Below are 18393 nucleotides of genomic sequence, written 5' to 3' on the forward strand. Positions count from 1 at the left end.
GCGGTATACTGTGTAAGAAAGTTAATCTTCGGAGCTTGCTGATAAGGTACTTTGAGCAGCAAACGTGGAAACTTTAAGGATCAAACTGTTGCTAGAAAGTGAGATTAAACTGCTCCAGAAACTGACATTTCATAACTGATATCTTAAAAAAAAAAAAAAAAAAAAATCTTGTAGCTTTAAATGCGGTACTACTTTGTGTGTGTTGTAAAGGGCTGCTGTAACCAGTGTGCTTAAGTTATGAAATTGAGTTAGCTTCAACTGTCTCTTCATCTTGTTTGGTGACTTGTCCTCCTTCCGATGTTGCCAGGTGAGCTGCTGGTCAGCTGTCATCTGCAAGGAAGATTCTCAAATCGAGGGGGCGGCTGAAGTGTATTTAATCTGGAGCTGCTTGCAGAAATTAAACACCATCTTTCCTTTCTCCTCCTTCAAAGCACTGTGATTTTTTTTTCATTGTTACTTTCCCACAAGATTTCTAATTAATGTTGTTTTTTCTTAAAACAAAAACAACAAAACCCTTGAGCCTACAGTGTTTTGCCAAAGAGAAATTTGACTGACTCTAGTGCATATCTTTCTATAAAGAGCCATTAAACAAGCTACTTATCTTCCAGAATGCCCAGAAACTGCCTCTGGGCTCTGGAGATCTGTCGTCTTCCATGCGGTAGGAGATGCAGCACCCATCCTATGTGGGAGTCACCCTGACATAGTCAAAAGGAGTCTGCTTTTGCAGATGGATGTGATAGTCGGGGGGGGCTGCTCTCCTTAAATCACAGCTGGTCGGATTCAAGTTTCTGTTCTAGGAGAGTATGCTTTACTGCCCCGCTGCCCTTTCCTGGTCTGGCTAGGATTCATCTTCATTCCCGCTCCTTCTACTATTGTTCCAGTCTAAGCTCTGTTGAGTTGGGAGATGATGATGATTTTTGCCGAGTAGAGCCGCAGCCTTCGTTTCCTCCTAATCTAGCATGCCCATGTTTTCTCTTCACCTATGTTTTTCTAATCCCTAAAAATCTGTAGTGCTTCCAGACAGAAGAACCTGGGCACACGGTAGCTGTTTCTGCAACATTTGGTTGTGTCTTTGCAGACTTGCTTTGTACTGGAGCCCAGATTTTATTTCTCAGTACAGGCATTACTATCAGTTATGTGATAGTCCTCTGCTTACCTATTCAAAGTTTTTAGTCTTTTCTTCTATTTCTCTCTTTATTTTCGTTTTACTTTTTTTGCATTCTTTCTTGCTTAAAAAGATCAAAAAATCCAAACTTTTCAGGTAGCTGCGTAAGAAATACCAGAACACTGATATTAATACCTGCTCTGTCTGGGATACGCTGTTAGTGCTAGAAATGATCTCTATTCTCCTCCAGTATTTTACAGATGAGCACTGAAAAGCATCTTTATTCAGTTTGACTGTTGCTATTATGTGGCAAGGCATTCAATAAAAGTTTTGATTTATGAGATGTGTGTGGCCGTTGTTGTTTTTTGCTCTGTCATCTATCAGGGAGAGAAAAGCCAGGCCTGATAATTCTTGGCACATAGCTTTTTCAGTTAAGAATGTCAGCTGTCAGGCTGTCAAGAGAAGTTATTTCTCTGGATTTTTTTTAAAATAGGCAGAGATCCTGCTTCTTACTGTGGTGCGTTGATAAGGGAGTGCTTTCAGTATTGCTGAAAAAGTGTGTCCCATGGTAAGGCCCTTAGTGTATGCCCACTTAAACTTCCAGTGCTTTGTGTTTTCAATGTGTGACAGCACTTGATTGCTTAATATAAAAATGCATTCAGTTTCTTTTTTGCTGCTTTTATGTGTGTGGCTCCCCCCCCCCACTTACTGAATGGAATGCTTTTTTCTCTGTGGCTAGGTATTTTAAAAGCGCTCTTGTGTGAAATATGTGCCATTAGATAATCTGTTGTTGTGTAAAAGCTTTCATATTTTGGAGGCCTGATGCATACATAAAGTAGACCTAATTGAAGACAGAAGCTGTTTGTCACAAATGTGAATATACGGATGGGGGATGGAGGGGAAGAATTATGTTAAATACCAGGGTCATGTTTTTTTTTCCTTATTAGCTATTTGCAGAAATGTATCAAAAAGTCATTTTGATGCAGTGTACAATAGTATCACAAACTTGTGCTTTGCATCCTAAGTGCCTGGTTAGAGCACAGTTAGAAGCTGAAATCATTCCTCGATTAGTCCCTAGAGCCCTATGTAAGTCTTTAACTCTCAGCATGTGGTCTGCGATTTAACAGTGGATGAAGGATTGCTGAACTTGAACTGAATGTATAACCTGAAATTTTCAAACCTGCAACCCCTTCCCTTCTTCCTCTCCCCTTTCTCCAAGAAAAGATCTATCAAAACCTTGCCACAGCTGGCGGTGTATTTGCCTTCAGGGCAGAACTTGGGAACTAGAAAGACTGGCACACCAGGGTTCATAAAAATGGGTAGCAAATCACCATCAAAAAAGGCAGGGCAGGTAGCCTGCTACTCCAGAATTCTCTGGTGTTGCCTTTGGGCTTTAAGACTTTTCGGAAGGTGGGAGGGAATTGAGCCTGACTTGCTACTAGCTTCACGTGGCTGCGGCTGCAGCTTGTGCTGACCTTTTGAGGACTTTCTCGTTTTGATGATGTTATCCTTCATTTGAAAGGAAAACATTTTCTCTGTATTCAGTCTGGGAAGCTCATTTATATATTTTATATCCTTTTTAAAGAAAAGAGACCAGAGGGGTGTGTGTGTTAAACCTCTCTGATGGATTTTGTTGGTGGCTTGTATGAACTGTATTGTTGCACAGGGTGATGTGTGCTGTACAGATGCTCATATGATTCACAGTTTATTTCTTACTAATACCGGAGTGGTGTTTTGGCTGTCTTAGAGTTAGATGTGGAGCTTCTAGCCTCTTTAAAGCCAGCATGGTTCCACGCCTTGGGATTTCTCCTCTGGTTAGAAGTGAAACGTACTACCACCTTGTAGAGAGATGAACAGTAGTGTGCAATTTGCATGCAGTTTGGGACCTAAAGCTGGGGTGACTTTCACCACTGCCAACAGCATGCCTGCCTATTGACAAATAGCTGCTGGCAAGGGCTTGGTGATTTCCTCCCTGGACTGTATTGCCTGTATGTCCTCTTGTCCTCTGTGACAGAATTTAGACTCAAGTTGCAGGAGCTCTCTTTAGAAGTTTTCGGTTCAGTCCCCACGTGTCAGCCAAAGGGCAGATGTTATGGTGTTCATATTTGGCCTAAGTCAAACTACACAAGTGGCTGTTCATGGGAAGTTGGCCCAGCTTTTCATATTCTGCCAGACCTGGAAATGCAGTCATCTCAGTCATTTGGCCTTTTTATGTGAGATTTCTGGCACAGGGTTGCAATGAGTTAGGTACTTTCAAGTCTGTGACTGTATTGAGCTGTGATAGTCTTTGACAGTGGTGGAGTTCTCATGCTGGTGAAAACAGGGGATGAGTGTGTTTCCAGCCAATTGCTTATTTTCAGTAACATAATTATTAGCGACCTGTTGATGATATAAATTGGGTAATAATGAGTTCCTTCATGGTAGCAGCCGTTGCTCTGGGAGCCATTAAACCATCTGTACAGCAGAGCACTGTGCTGCAGAGCCTCGGTGGGGAAAGGAGAACCCAGCAGCCTCTGCTCTTACCCTGCAGTAGGTTGGAGTCTAAACTAGTGACTGAAATGCTACAATTCAGTGATTTCTTGGAGCACTGCAGGTCTCGGAGCTCTAGGGAGGAAGAGAAGTGACAAGACTGTCAACAGGACAGCAGTTTACTTTTAATTCACTCCCTGTGCCAAATTTTGTGATGTTGAAACAAGGGGAGTCTTACATTTGAGAACAGAGAGGCACAGGGCAAAAATCTCTGTGGTTTTGGTATCATGATTTGCAGGGAGCGCATTTTTGCTTTCCATACAACGGAGTGGGTGAAGATGTCTCTCTAGGGAGCACCCCTGCAGTCCAGCATGCTCAGCCCTGGAGGTGTTGCCTGGTGAGATGCTGAAATTGTTTGCAGACTGTCGTGGACTGTCGGGCTTGGCTGAGAGAGAGCAGGGAGTCTTTGTCAACCGTGGTCCAGTGCACTAGCTCACTCTCTTCTGTGCTAAGGTCTCCTCCTCCATGCTCTGTGTTTCTTTTCCCCCGTATCCATACTTAAGGATAGGGAGTTGTGACAGGGCCATACTGAAGATTGAATATACCATAGCTGCCACCCCTGGCTAACAGCACAGAGCTTGGCAGTGTGTGTTGCTGTGCCTGCTGGAGGGCTGTGAGTGAGCCAGAACTTAATTGCATGTGCTTGAAGTTGGGTCGGGATTAGTTCCCTCTTGCTTTTGCCCAACACTTCTAGCTTTGGTCCACCTACACCTTGAGCTTGGTGGGGCCCCCTGCCCAAACAGAGTACCTTGTAGGGGGGGAATACATGGAGTAACTATTTCCTGCAGCTTCAGCTGTCTGCATGTGCCATGTCAGCCCTAAACTAGGTGTCCAGGCTCCCTCTGTAATCCGTAGATTGAGAAAAAAGCCAACTTTGCCTCTCTGGAATGTCTGTCTTGGAATAACAACATCCTCTGGAGATGTCTGTCTTTCCAGGGGTGTAGAGAACATGAACAACTGGCTGAGCAACTTATTTCTTGATAGAGAAAGGTTGGAGGAGAGGAGCCCTGCCCTGAGTGTCTGTGGAGAGTTTGCATACTGTAAATTCACAGCCTGGGATATGGTGCTATGGTTGTCCCTGCGTAGCCCCACTTGGGAGGTGAGAAATAAATGAAAAGGTTGGCCTGTTCTAAAGGACGAATATCTCGTAGAACCCATCAAGATCTTGCATAAAGATGGTCTCTTTAAAGTGTGGGCACTGAGTCATGCTGTATGTTCTGCCATCCAAATGCCAATGTATGAACACTTATTTTAAAAAAGAATCTCACTAAATTTACAATGTTAACAAATTTAAATAAATTCTTCCTTGAGATAACTGGTTTATTAGACCCCTACCCTTCTGAAGGCAGAGCTAGTTGCAGTTAAGGAACAAAGTGCACATAGCAGTTACCATTCTGGGTAAAAAATCTTTGTGCTGTGGGTGCCACTTGCTAGTGGGCTTTGGAAGTAAAACTGCATGTAAGTCAGCGTGTGCCTTCAGCCTGGGTAGGCAGCGTGTGCATGTAGTGTAATAGCTGTTAATATGGTGCACTAATGACTTTCACTTGTGTACCCAGGCATGTGTTAGAGATAGCTGATGGGTTTGTGCTCAGGAAGAGGCAACTGCACAGTAAAACCTCTTCCGCCTGTGCCTAAGGCATGCTCTTCCTTCTGGGTGCTGGTGTACGCACTGGTGGGGCACGCGGGATGTACTGGACACTAGAGGTGTTGTCGTGTGGTTTCTGCCTGTTGCTCCTTCGTCTCGGCAGGACTCATGGGCACGGAAGCCAACGCTCCGTTTCGTTCAGTGGCAGTAGTAGCAGAAGGGCTTTGGTTTCTCTAGTTTAATGAATGAAATAGGTATCTTAGCTTCTGGGCTGAGCATACTGGGCACAGATGAATCATTTAAATTCTACTACTGTCATTCAGCTGGCTAAATTTAATTTTGAAACAGATCAAACTTCCCTGATTTTTCTTTGTTTTTCTTTGGTAAAGCTGAAGTTGGGTCTACTTCCTTACCCTTGGAAAAGGGCTGCTTTTTGCATCAAGTTCTTCTGAGGTTGGAGATGTCCTGACTGTAGGACTGTGTTGTGTGAAGGTGGTCTAGAGCCCTGCTCTGCCCCCCCAGGCAGCTCAGAGCACCAGCGCTCTGGTTTCCAGCTGCGCCTTGGCAGTGACTTGCCAAGGAAGAGGAGCACCGTGTGAAAACAGGGTGGCTCCATTTATTTGGAGCTCTGTTCAGAGCTGCCTCCTTTCAGCTACAACGAACTGCTCAGAGGTGCTCCCAGGGGACCAGAGCCCAGAAAAGATGATGATTGTACAGTGTAAGTGGATGGAGGGAATAATGTTTGGCTGCAGCTACAGCCCCTCTCCTATATTATTAATGGCTTAGCAGTTGCCCTCAGTCCTTTCTGCTTTAGTTTTGTTTTTACTGGGAATCCATCCCTACTCCGTTGTGACTTTTTTTTTCTCATATTTACCCCATTTCCTACTCCTGTGTCTTAAGGCTAGCTCATTTCTGACTGGCATCTTCTGCTTCTCAGACTTGATGGTATAAAGCTGAGAAATGAGCCCTCCAAGTTTTGGTCAGTGGCGATGGTTGTTCCCTGCATCTTTGTTTCGATAAACAATTGGCCCAAGACCTGTTAGCATGGTTTCCAGCATTGGGGAGATATTTCTTGCTGGGTTTGTAAAAATGATCTAAATGGAACTGACATCCTGGCTATAAAACATCTGTAACATTACACGTTTAGTTATGTTACTAGAGACTTGAGTTCATTTTGATGGGTTGTATTTTATCTGCTACTTTTCCCCCTCTGAAAGCAGAGCTTTCTATAGAGGAGGATTTATAGAAACATATTTGCAGCACAAGAAAAGTCAGGCAAATTAAGATGTTGGAGTAAAGAAGAAATAATGTCTTTTTTTTCCTTTTTTTTTGAGACCTTGGCAGATTTATCTCTTGCTTGGTATTTTGGTGTGACCTTCCTAGCTAGGAATAATATTTTTTTTTATTCCTCCTTTAATAACAACAATTATGTCAGTAACAATGTCTTGCACTTCTTCGGCATCTTTAATGAGATTTAATGAGTGAAACCTTGCAGGCTCCAGTGAGCAGTAGGGATATATTTTTGTTGTTCTTTTTGTGGAAATCAAGGCACATAGCACTCGATTGTGCCACGTACTCAACCTAATGAGGCTTCCGCAAATGTTGTGAGTTAAAATGTATGCTTAAGCGCTGAGCTCTGCAGACCCTAGCTGAGTTGCTCCCAAGACTCTCTGATATATCAGCCCTACAGAGACTAAAATGACTTGCCCCATGGTCAGTGAGTGAGTAAACATCACACAGTGGGGACAAAGCTCTCGCAGCTGTGAGGAGCTGCCTTCCTTTGGAAAGACTATGCATGTTTTCTCTTGTCTTGCTTCTGCTCTTCGTTCTCGATGCTGCTCCTCGGGGCCCTTTTATTTCTAGTCAAGGGTTATTTGATACGCTTTAGAGCGACAACCATGTTGCTTTTATGATGGCTGGTGGGTTCCCTTTCTGGCAAGGGAGACATCTCTAGGGGAAGAAGACAGCAGTAGCGTAACTCCTGCAATTCCACAACCATTTGTGGGAGAGAGGAAAAAGAGGATAAAATGCAGCATTTCATAAAATTGTGAAAGCTTTTCCACAGAAGCAATAAGCAAATCTGGACATTTTGCAAGATTTCAGTGGTCTGGCATCGGAGGAGAAGATCACCCCTGTGAAAGAGCAGAGCGGTGTGTTGCATAGACATTAGTTTGACTCAGCAAATGAAGTAAAACTTGCTCATCAGTAACTGATTGCCATGTGCATCTGTATTATGTAGATGAAATTAATCAAGGCTAAGGGTTAAATTTTCCATTTGTTCTTTTTTGAGAAATCATCTGGAGTACAGTGGGAGAGGTAAATTGCTTCATGCATTCCTTTTTCCTTCCTGTGAATCTTTCTTGTTTTAGCAGAACATTGTCTAGAATCTTAACAGAGAGCTCTCATCACTGATTTCTCAGGGTTATCATGAAAAATCGGTTGATATTAACTTAGAAGTACCTAAATTATGTCTGCTTTTTGCACCATACAGGTAACAAAGTTTGTTTTTTGTGTGTGTGTGTTTTCTTAATGACCTCAGTATTTGATTTAGAGCTGGAAGGATTTATGAACTCCTGAAGAACATGAGCTCTTTGTCTCTGAACTTGACTATACTATTGTATTTTGTCAAGGACTGCGTAAAACTTCCAAATATGTTTCTTCATTTTTTTTTTGTAAGTGCATGCTGGGTGGTTCACTGACAGCACCATAAAAGCCATTCTAGCTGCAGAACCAGGTGCTTTGGGTGTATTGAGCAAGCTGCTTGCATGCTGAAAGGCATCGCTTTCCAAACAGCGTAACTGCCTGTGTACCTTCTTAATCTTGGTGCTAAGTATGGCACACTGAAAGAAGGAAAAGTGATAGCAGTTGCCAGTAGGACGAGATTGTGTCCCCTGCAAATCAGTGAGTGGGTTGCAACGCCTTCCTCTGTGACAGTTTGCCAAACGGCAGTGTCCGTGGTGGAAGAGTCCTGTGCAGGATCCAGTTTTTGGCTCCTATCTGCCTGCTGTGATGTGGCAGTGTGACTTTTACAGGCCTGAACAACGCACCGGTGAGTAGGCAGCAGCTTGTGGTTGAACATGTCTCAGTCTGCCTGCACGTCCATGAGCTGTTTGGCTCATGCCCTTAGGAGGGTTTGAGACTGGCCGGTGGGAACGTTTTGCGTGAGCCGGCAGAGCCTGGGGGCTGGCGGGGCTTTGGGCAGTGAGCTGCAGCTGTATGCAAATATGGCAACAATCAAAGATACTTACTCAATTCTGCCTAGTGCTTTTGCTCTTAAGATTTATAGATTTTAATTGGGTTGGTATGACTCAAATCACAAAAATGTCGGGAGGACTCTTGGCTGAGGGTTTTGAGTCAATGGGAGCTGCAGGACTTGGAAAAATTAGGCCACTTAAGTGCCTCAGTATGGATTTTGGAATCTAACTCGAGGCACACGGCTCTGAAGTTGTTGGCCTTTGTGGTCATCACCAAACAGGCAGCTGTCCTCTGGGGCAGATCCTCAGCTGCTCTTGACTGTCAAAGCCCTCTGCAAATCGCTGCTTTCAGTGGATCTACAACAGTTGAGTCTGCGTTGATGGTGCAGCCCGCTGTCCATCAGAAGAAAGCGCTGTTTGCTGCCGTATTCAGCTCCCATACAGTGTCTTGTCTTCCCGCGTGCCCCTCCTGTATCTCGTAGTTGAGGCTGCTGTTAGTTGTCTTACCTCCTCCTTGTATTCTTCCAAATTAAAACTGAGGACTTGGGTATGTTCTGGAAAGCTTCTTGGTTTGATTTCCCAGGGTGCCCTACTTTAGTCCCCCCAGCTGAAAAGCTGCTTCCTACACTTGTAGAGCCCTATTTCCAAATCCACTCTGAACATAACCTTGTAAACTTGCTCTTTTATGATTGTATGTCGTGGTGGAGGACAGAGGGTTTTTGGTTGTTTTTTTGCATATGGCAGATAATATCTTCTGGAAAGAAATATTACAAAATAAATAGTGGAAATGATGAACCGTGGTAATGGTCAATGAATGCTGTGTTCTCACCAAACACTCCTGCCGTATCTTTGAACGTGAGGTCCCTGTGGCAGAGAACTGTCTCTGTTTTTCCTGAACAAGGTAAAGTTTTGCAAGTAGCCTGTGGATTTAGGAACACAATTACTTCCCTCTGAGACCTTTGTACCTAAACTATATGACCACTGGAAAAATCCTGTACCTAGTACATGGTCATATTGGACATTGATGTCCATTTGTGCTCCTGAGATATATTGCTCTAAAAATAATTATTTCTGTTTAATGTATTAATGCAGTTTTACGCATTGTTGAGCAGTTGCCAGGCTGGCATGTTAGGTAAGTTGTCTGCACTCAGCAGAATATTTAAAGTTACCTTCTTTACTATGTGCTGCTTGAGGAGCTGAACTTAACAAGGGAATTTAAATAGATTTTTTTTCTCTGTTCCCCTCTTCCTGCCTCTATACATTGCTTCTGTTAACTCAAAAAGAGTTAACTGGAGCACAGTAGTGGAGAGCAGCCCTAGGGGATATAATATCACTGGTTTTAGCAAGACTGTGGGGCTATGATCTATTCCTGTTCTCTAGAGGTTAAGTCTGACTCTGAATTTTACATATTTTTCAATTTGAAGCTTGAAGCCAGATTTTGCTCAAAAAATGTTGAGCTCTCGCAGCTGGAGCTAATTTTCAGGAGACCAGATCTCCCATGGTCATGCACCAAAACATGTTACTGTAGCTGAGACGCGGTGAACGTTGTGAAGTGTGCTTAACAGAAAGGCTGAGGATGCTTCAGCATGGAGAGCAGGCCCTTCTTCTGGGAAGAGCCCTTCCGAGAGGACAGCTGTGGCCCCTGACAGGCTGCTGCTGCTCCGCTCCTCCCTGTGGCTGAACAGGGGGCTTGTCTTCTCGGGGGTGTCGGGGAGGCAGCTGAGGTTGGGTGGTGGTTGGGAGGATGACCCAGCAGTGCACTACTAGATCCCGGGCCAGATTTGCTTGTGAAACTCCAGGGATGCCTCTGGCTAGTGTTGCCAATTCAATCTATCCTGTAAAAATTGAGCTTTGCTTGTTCTGCCTCCTGCTGATACTATCGTCATCAGAAAAAAAAAAAGAAACACTCCCAAAGTTAACAGCAAAACTAAAGGCAGCCAAAAACTAGCAATACAGCAGGGACCAAGTTAACAATTTCATTTATGAATGAAGCAGGAGAATGCAATCTGTTCGTATTGTCTGCGGAAATCAATGGAACTGATTTTTCCCAGCTCCGAATCTGAGGCCCTTGCACGGGTTCAAGAGCGCTTTCGTCCCTGCCTACCTTGAGTCAGTTCTCGCAGGATGACATTAGCTGCTGCAGAGGTCAGGCACCAGGTATTTGCACTGTTTAAGTCTTGCTTAAATCCAGTTTTGAATGCATAAGCATGTTGTATGTGGCACAAACAGCCATGTGCTGCCTCTCTGCACAGGATTAAGTTTCCCTTGCTGTGTGGGAGCCTGAGACTGTAATATTTACCCGGCAATGGTACTCAGCAAAAAAAAGCCCTTGCTTGTCAACCATGTAGTAGTACTGAGGAAGAGGGTGATTATTCTGCCGTTCTCTTTGAGAACGGAGAAAGCAGCTTTCAGTGAATGTTGCCTTTTTCATAGTGGACTTTTCATTGCTTTATTTTGTTTTTTAATAGCCATTTGGAATTTGCTATGAGGATCCTGGAGGCCAAAAAAAAAAAAAAAAAAGGTGAATTGTTGCTTATGGTTTTATTCTGCCAAAGAAGCCTAGCAATTTAGTTAACAAGATCACTTTCCATATTTCCTGAGTTATTGTTGTTTTTAATTAGCAGTAATGGAGTAGTTTGAACATACAACACAATAGGATATAAAATGCAATTCAGTGTCTACACCAAAGATGATTTTTCCAATTATAAACCTATTTAGAAGGTGGATATGTTGGAATAGATGAAGTGTCAAACTGCAGATTAGGTGAGCAAGCTGTAGTATGCGTGTGCCCACGCATATGCTCTCTAATACAACAAGGAGGAAAATGCTCTGGAAATCAGTTATAAACACGTAATTAGTTTCATCCGAAATAAATGTTAACTTCAGCAGTTTGTGATGCAGATTCACTGCTAGTACTCTAGTCTGCTTCCACCCTGTTGAAGTGTTTAGGATGAAAAACCTTAATAAACTCCACATAGGCTCACACCCACCTTTTCTGGGCATTTTTTGAGCTTGTTGGGTGTTGGTTTGCTTCAGCGGCTTTCTTTGCCTGTTGCTTTGCAGAAGGCGGCGGTGTCTGCCCTTGTGAGCACTGGCCTGATGGAGCCCTTCCCTCAGGGGGCTCAGCCTGACCTTGCTGGCCCAGCCGTCCCCACCACAGCTCAGGAGGCTCTGTGGGCTTCACCGCTTGTCTCCCGAGCGGTGACGTTACCTAAGGAAGTGCTTTGGTTCCTGAGCAGAAAACACACGAATCTGTTGGATGGAGATGGGATGGAGAAAGTGATACTGTTTCAGGGAAAGATGTCGTAGCACACAGCCTGCAGAATAGTCCACCATTTCTGGCTTGGCTCCCATCTGCCTTTGGACACATCATTTTTAACTCTTTGGACACATAATTTTTAACTCTTAGGAGACCTGTATTTGTAGGTAACCCAGTTTCAAAGCATGTGCGTTTTACCCTGCAACAGAGAATGTTTAAATTCAGTGACACAGTTAGTCTCTTCTCTGTGCTAGCTGGATGTAAGTGCACGTCTTTCCAACGATCCCTGCCTCCTACTCCAGGAGCTCTTCACTAAGGCTGTGGGGTGAATGAGAGGAAAAAGGGCTATGTAAAGAATGGTAGGAAAATGACATTAAAAGCATTACCATGAAGTCAGATAAGTAAGTCCTGTGTTAAACTGACTCTTGTCTTATCTGAAAATATGAGTAGATGCCTGTTGCTTGTGCTTTTGAAATTCTTAGAATTCTGCAGTTGTTTGTCACCTTAAGATCCCCTTATTTTTTAATAGTCATGGTAATAAGACAGTTTCATTGAGGAGAAAACAAGAAGCCTAAGAATAGAATTGATGTAAATATGCAAAGTTAAAGGACTTTGGAACTAGAGGCTATAACTTTGCAAAACTGCAATTCCTTCATTTTACATGTTAGTCAATTAGTTTTAGCTCATGTAGTGTATTGACATGGTTGAAAAAGGTAAAATTTTTGTTTCAAGAGACTGAATCTTCAGCTTACTATTTGGAGAAGATTTACCTGATATGCCCCAAACCAATTTAATTATAACTTTAACCTTGCAAAAAAATAAAATTAAAAAGGCATAAACCCAGAAAGTGCCTTGCTAAAGCACTGTATTTTTTTGCAATTGCTGCATCAATGGCAGTTTGCTCAGTTTCAGAATGCAAAGGCAAATGTATTTTTCAAAAGCCAAGCCAATAACGAGATCGTAACCTTCAATGACTCTTCGCAGTAGTAGTCACATGTGTTTTGATTAACTGCAACACTAACACAGTATACAAACAAAGCAATTCTCTAGGTACTTGCAATTAATGGACTTTATAACCAGTGTTAGATCCAACTCTCCTGTCGATTCCCGCACAGCTAGAGAGAGACACCTCCGGTATACAAAGGCTCTTAAAACGTTTAGCATCTAGATTTTATGCAGTCCTTGCAATAGCAAATGACCTGCAAATTAAAACCGAAGACAGGAATTTGGAAGTATTGTGGTCTCTAAATGACCTAGACCCCTTGGAGCCGTTCATAAAACATGGGTTTGTGATTGATGCACACAGATAACCTCCTGTTACCCGCACACGGTCATTCCCACCCAAGGGAAATCACGGCTGGAGCTACTGTCTGAGTGACCAAGCTCTTAGTTGCTTAGGGCAACTCTTGCTATTTGTAAGAGTGCCCCCCCGCATAAGCATCCTCCGGAAGGTGGATTCTAAATTTGCGCACAGGAGATGATCAAGCTCCTCGGTGACTTTCATCTGAGGGACTTCAGGTTGGGGACTGTTCTTTTGAGGGGACTTTTTATTTTGATAGTGGGTGAAAACTGATGACAAAGCATATTTTTCTTAGATATTTACATAGATATATATGCATTTTTAATTTAGTTATTTTGGTTGAAGATGTGCTAAGCTGCTTTCCGAAGCAAATGAGAAATTTCAATTAAAAAAACTTTAGTTTTAATTTTTTTCATGGGCTCTGTTCTGTATGCCTCTGACCACTTGTATTTTTTTAACGTTTACTAAACAACAGATTAAGTGTACTTGCCTAAATGCTTTTTAGCCCCTAGTATTTTGGCCCTGAAACGAGCATGGGTTTGGGGAGGGAGTGGCGAGGACGGTGACTTGAGGCAGGAAGAGCTTCGTCCGGGCTGGGCGAGCGAGGAGTCCCCCGCGCTGCTGCGTGCGGCTTCCGAGCTCGCCGGCCGGCCGACGAGAGGCGCTCCGGGTTGGAGCGGGGGTGCGGCGGCGTTTCCCGGTGGCCCCGGTTGAGGGGGAAAGGGGAGGGCGGCGCGCCGGCGCGCGCGCGGCGAGCTCGGGGGTGCGTTGCGCCCCGGTGCCGGAGGAGGACGGGGAGGTTTCCTCCTTAAGCGTGTCGGGGTGGGAGGAAGTGCCCAGGCTACAAATCACTTGTTTTCCTTTGCTGAGGGGAAAGTGTATAACAAAGCGATTGAACTGTCTTTTCAGGAAAACATGTATCGCAAAAGCAGGCTTAATTTTGTGCTTCACTTTTGTAGCAAAGAGCTGATGCCTGAAACCATTTCCGAGTCTGCTACACATCTCTGGGCATTAAAATGTTGTGAATTTGCTTGTCGTTACCAATATTTTCTTTGACTTAGTCTATTGAAACAAAGTAGTCCTTTTCTTAACCTTCAATCTTGCTTCTGAAAGAAGTAGCTCTCTTTCTTTCTTTTTTTTTTTCCCTTGGTCAAATATAAAAATGATGATAATTTCAAATATTGCTTTAGAATAATTGCTTTCTTCCCTCTTTTGTATGACAACAGAAGCTTGGCCTGATCTTAAATCAGATGCTGGCAGGCAGAGGGCTCTTGACAGCCCTGCAAAATCCTTTAGTTACAAGTTGGCTTTAGCCAATTCTTTATTTGTAAATGACAATTTTCTACAGAAAAATATATGCTTGGGCTTCAATTTCGGAGTCCTAGATTGCAGCCAGGAAAAAAATAATTGAATTTTTTCACTTTTTTTTTCTTCTAAACTTAAAAAATGAAGTGAAGCTCTGTAGAGCGTGGTTAGGGGGCTGATTGAGGGAAATAATCTGCTCCAGGTGATTTGAATGGCGGCGGAGGCTGGAATGATGTTTAATTTGTTCTGCACTGAGAGAACTTGGGGCCATTCCGGGCTCTTCGTGGGGTGTCGCAGGGCTGGGACGGCTTCGCCCTTAGCATCGCGGCTCCCGGCGGGCGCAGCGCGGGGAGTGCGGCCGCCCTCGCCGCGGCCCTCGCCGCCCTCCGTAAGCTTCAGCAGCTGCCATAAAACCTACCTAGTCCTTCGAAAAGGAAAGCGAGGGAAGTCCCGCCGCTGGTGTCCGGCTTGAGCAGTTTCTGGTGGTGCCCCTTTGGGGTGCAGGGTTTACTGGCTCTTAACTGAACCGCGCAGTCCTTTGCTGTCAAGATACGGGGCGTTTTTCACTTCAGTGCTCCTAAGAAGCCTGCTTCAACCAGTTTGCCACAGAGAGATCGAAACTGAGGGTTTAATGCATGAATTTCCGGTTGGCGCGTTCCAGCTGGCTCCTGCGTTAGCGCGTGACATGGACTTTGCAGCGGGGCGAGCCGCGGGTGCTCGGCTGGGTGTTCGCTCGGGGTTTAAGGGTGTTGCCCGTTGTCGGCTGGGGCGTTTCGCCCGTCGTCCAAGCGTGCAGCGCAGTGGCTTTTTCTGCCCTTGGGAGCACGTTAGCGGCGGCGTGCGGGATCTGCGCTTGGTTGGAGGTGGCCCGCGAGCCTCCGCGCGCTTTGGGGTTGGCCTGCCGGAGCCCGGGCTTCCCCGCGGGGCTTCGGCCGCCCGGGGGGCCGGGCTCTCTGCACGCAGGTGCTCCGCGGGGAGCCCAGCGCCCGCCCCCCGCCCCGTGCAGAGCGGGCCCGGGGGTGCTGGCGGCGGCCGAGCAGGCGCGCGGCCCGCGGGGGCCCCGGCGTGGGGCCGGAGCGCCCTGCGCGTAGCTGTTACTGTCTTACGGCACTTGGTTATTTTTTAAAGTAACTCTGCAAGTTCTTTTTAAACTGACCCGTAGAAACTTAATAACGCATCGCTTAGGCTTGATATAATTGTCTTTTGTCTGCTGAAGAACAAGAACACACGCTTCTGTATTTAGGATTAAAAAACAAAGCGGGGGGGGGGGGAACGGCCTGTGTTTGAGACAGCAGCTACGATGATACTACGCTTGGACTCTTTTTTTTCGCTTACATTTGCATTGAGAAGCACAATAAAAATCATTTATTAAAAAAAAATATCCGGGGGCTAGAGTTGTTATTGAGTGCCTTTATTCAGCCATTTCTCAAATAAAAACAAAACAACACAAAAAAACCCAGTATCTAATCAAATAGAATTGCTTTTGTAAAGAAATATTCTTATTAACTGGGTTAGGGATGGCATCTGCAGAGTATTTCTCTTTTTCCACATATTGTTTGAAATAATCTGGTTAAATCGTATACTTGTCTTGTAATTTCTTACAGATGGTCACAAGAACAAAGAAGATATTTGTAGGTGGATTATCGGCTAATACAGTAGTGGAAGACGTAAAGCAATACTTTGAACAATTTGGCAAGGTAAGTTCCTGCCCAAATGAACAGTGCATATTTTGAATTCTTTCTCTCTCTCTCTCTCTTCTTTTTCTTATGTATCTTGAAAAACAAAAGTGTAATGAGGCCTGTGTTCAAAAGAGACCAAAGTTCTTGCCTTTCAGTATAATTTCTCAAAAACTATTTAAATCACTTCTGGAATTCTGTTTCTTTTTGTTGCATGTTTATAGATACAGCACTGATACTGTTTACTGTAATCAAAAAAAAAATCATTGGGAGCTGAATTTGTGTATCTTTAAGAACAATTTCACCCTTAGCTGAATGATTACACAGTTGTCTACTCCATAAAATCAGCCTTCTGTTTTCCCCTAATTCCAGTGGTGAAAGGAGCGTATATACATATTTGAGAGAGCTCATTAAGTTGTGAAAAAGGCCTAAAGGAACCATGTGAATTGCAAGAGTAATACAGAAGTCACTAGAATATCCATTTAATTTCTCATAAAAAAAATCCTTAAGCAAGATCTGTTAGAAATATATGTAGAATCCTGAAATTAGACAAGTTTATGGAAAGATTTAGTACTGTCTGAAGGAAATCTGAACCCTGGCAGAATAGTCTTTTCAGTGATGAGATGAATTACTCAAACCCTACAGCTGAATGTCTGGCTGGAGCTTTGTGCCACTGACCTCTGTGGAGTGCCCTGTCCTCAGGGCCCCGCTGGAGGGTTGGGATCTGTTGGGAGGAAGCTGCTTTGTGCACTTTGGGTCCCCCGGGCTTTGTCAGAAGCTCAGAGAGGTGAGGAGCTTGCAGAGCCATGTGCTTTAAGAGCAATTCATGATAGCCCCTTCAGTGGTAGCAGTGGCATCAGAGACTCTGCTGAAAAACCTCCTGCTGATTTCAGGCTGCTTTCCACTGCATCTCCTATGGCGTTCCCCAAACTGAAAGAGGAAGCAACTCTTCCCCTTCCTCCTCTCCAATCTTGTTTATTGTACTTTTGTGCTGGACTGTTTGCTTTGGCTCAAGACAGTCCACTCTTTTACTTGGTTTTGTTGGCAGGAGTTGTTCACAGAGCAGTAAGGAAGAGAACATTGTCGTGTTAAAACTACAGAGGGTGGCATCAGGATTCAGGGACAAGTGTTTAACCTTTTACCACCAGAAGAACTGTTACTTGTTTCTAACTTGGCTGGTTGTGGAATTACAGCATTTCTTTGAGCGCTTTGCTCTTCCTGAAGTCAGCAGTGGTTTGCCAGCATTCTTTGGCAGATTTGGCTGATTCTACTCAAATGTGCCACCTTTCAAATCTGCTGTTGCATGGAGTGGAAGCCATTTCAGATGAGATCTCGAAGCCACTATTGAGTTATGCCAGTTCTGTTCTCTGGCATGCAAGGAGTTGCTGGGTGTCCTGAGTGTGCATGCCTTTGGCAAAAGAGGCGTGAGGACCTGACTTAGCTTGTGCTTCACTGCCAACCGGAGGCAGCAGACCCAGAACTGCGGCCTGTGTTGCTAATGAGTTGTGGGTTGGCTTCCTGGGGCGTGAGCTGCAAGGGTGGGCTGGTCGGCTGGAGACAAGGAGGGGAGGAATGCTTCCACTCCTGGATATGCGGAACCTGGGGCCCCAGTGCTCCTGACAGGCGCTGAGCCTTCAGTGTCCCGTGCACTGAATTCCTGTCTTTTGTAGTACGTTAATTGATGATTTAGATGCATGGTTGCATGAGGACACAGCAGGATATTCTAAAGCAAAGCAACTTCTAGTCCTTGTAGTTAGTTTGTGTTTCTTTTATCTGGTCCTGAAAAACCTTGGGCTGGCATTATTTTGTTGAGAGCTGAGGAGGGGAGTTGATAAATTGTTCCTGTGCTGAACTGATAGTTGTTTTGCAAACCATTCATTTTATTTTCAATAATAATCTTCGATTCTAGCAGGATGTTTACAGCCTGCTGAGCCTTTTATTAAAGGATTACATGAGCTTTTGGATATTTCTTCTGTAGTTACTTCTAATTGCAGAACTCCTCTAACCTGCATTTTTTAAGTTAATAATAGTTTCAGTATATGCATTTTGCATATTGTCTGGATGCTCTCTTAATATAGTCTTTTTAATTTTACCATCTGGTAGTTTCATGCTTCCAATTTTACAGTCTCTGCGAAAGCAGACAACTGGGCTGCATTTTTCAGTAGTGACTAGTGATTCGGGATGCTTCAGTTCCTGCTTTTGTGCTGTTGCCTTTTTTGAGACAGCTTAAAAGATGCCTGACTTTCAAAAAGCAATGCTTCTGGGAAATCGGATGCTTCATCAAGTATCTTAAATTGAGAGCTAAAAAACTAAAAGCCCTGAAAATAATTGCACGAGTCAGGATCAAGGCTTGAACTCATTCCTCTGGCACTGAGTTCCATCCTACTGAGGCGGTGTGGTCCGGTAGCTAGAGCTCAGCTATTGGAGCACACAGGATTCA

At 44.2% G+C, this 18393-nt stretch overlaps 1 protein-coding gene across 6 annotated transcripts in view; it reads left to right on the top strand.

Annotated features, from left to right (window-relative positions):
- The window catches only part of MSI2 (musashi RNA binding protein 2), a 234591-nt gene that overhangs the window by 69231 nt on the left and 146967 nt on the right, over positions 1-18393 (top strand). For all 6 annotated transcript variants that reach the window (XM_062592220.1, XM_062592221.1, XM_062592223.1 and 3 more), the window contains exon 6: positions 15882-15974. In XM_062592220.1, coding sequence (XP_062448204.1) covers positions 15882-15974 — 93 coding nt within the window. The remainder of the gene's footprint in view (positions 1-15881; positions 15975-18393) is intronic.

The sequence above is a fragment of the Rhea pennata genome, chromosome 20 (genome assembly GCF_028389875.1).
Source record: "Rhea pennata isolate bPtePen1 chromosome 20, bPtePen1.pri, whole genome shotgun sequence".
NCBI lineage: Eukaryota > Metazoa > Chordata > Aves > Rheiformes > Rheidae > Rhea > Rhea pennata.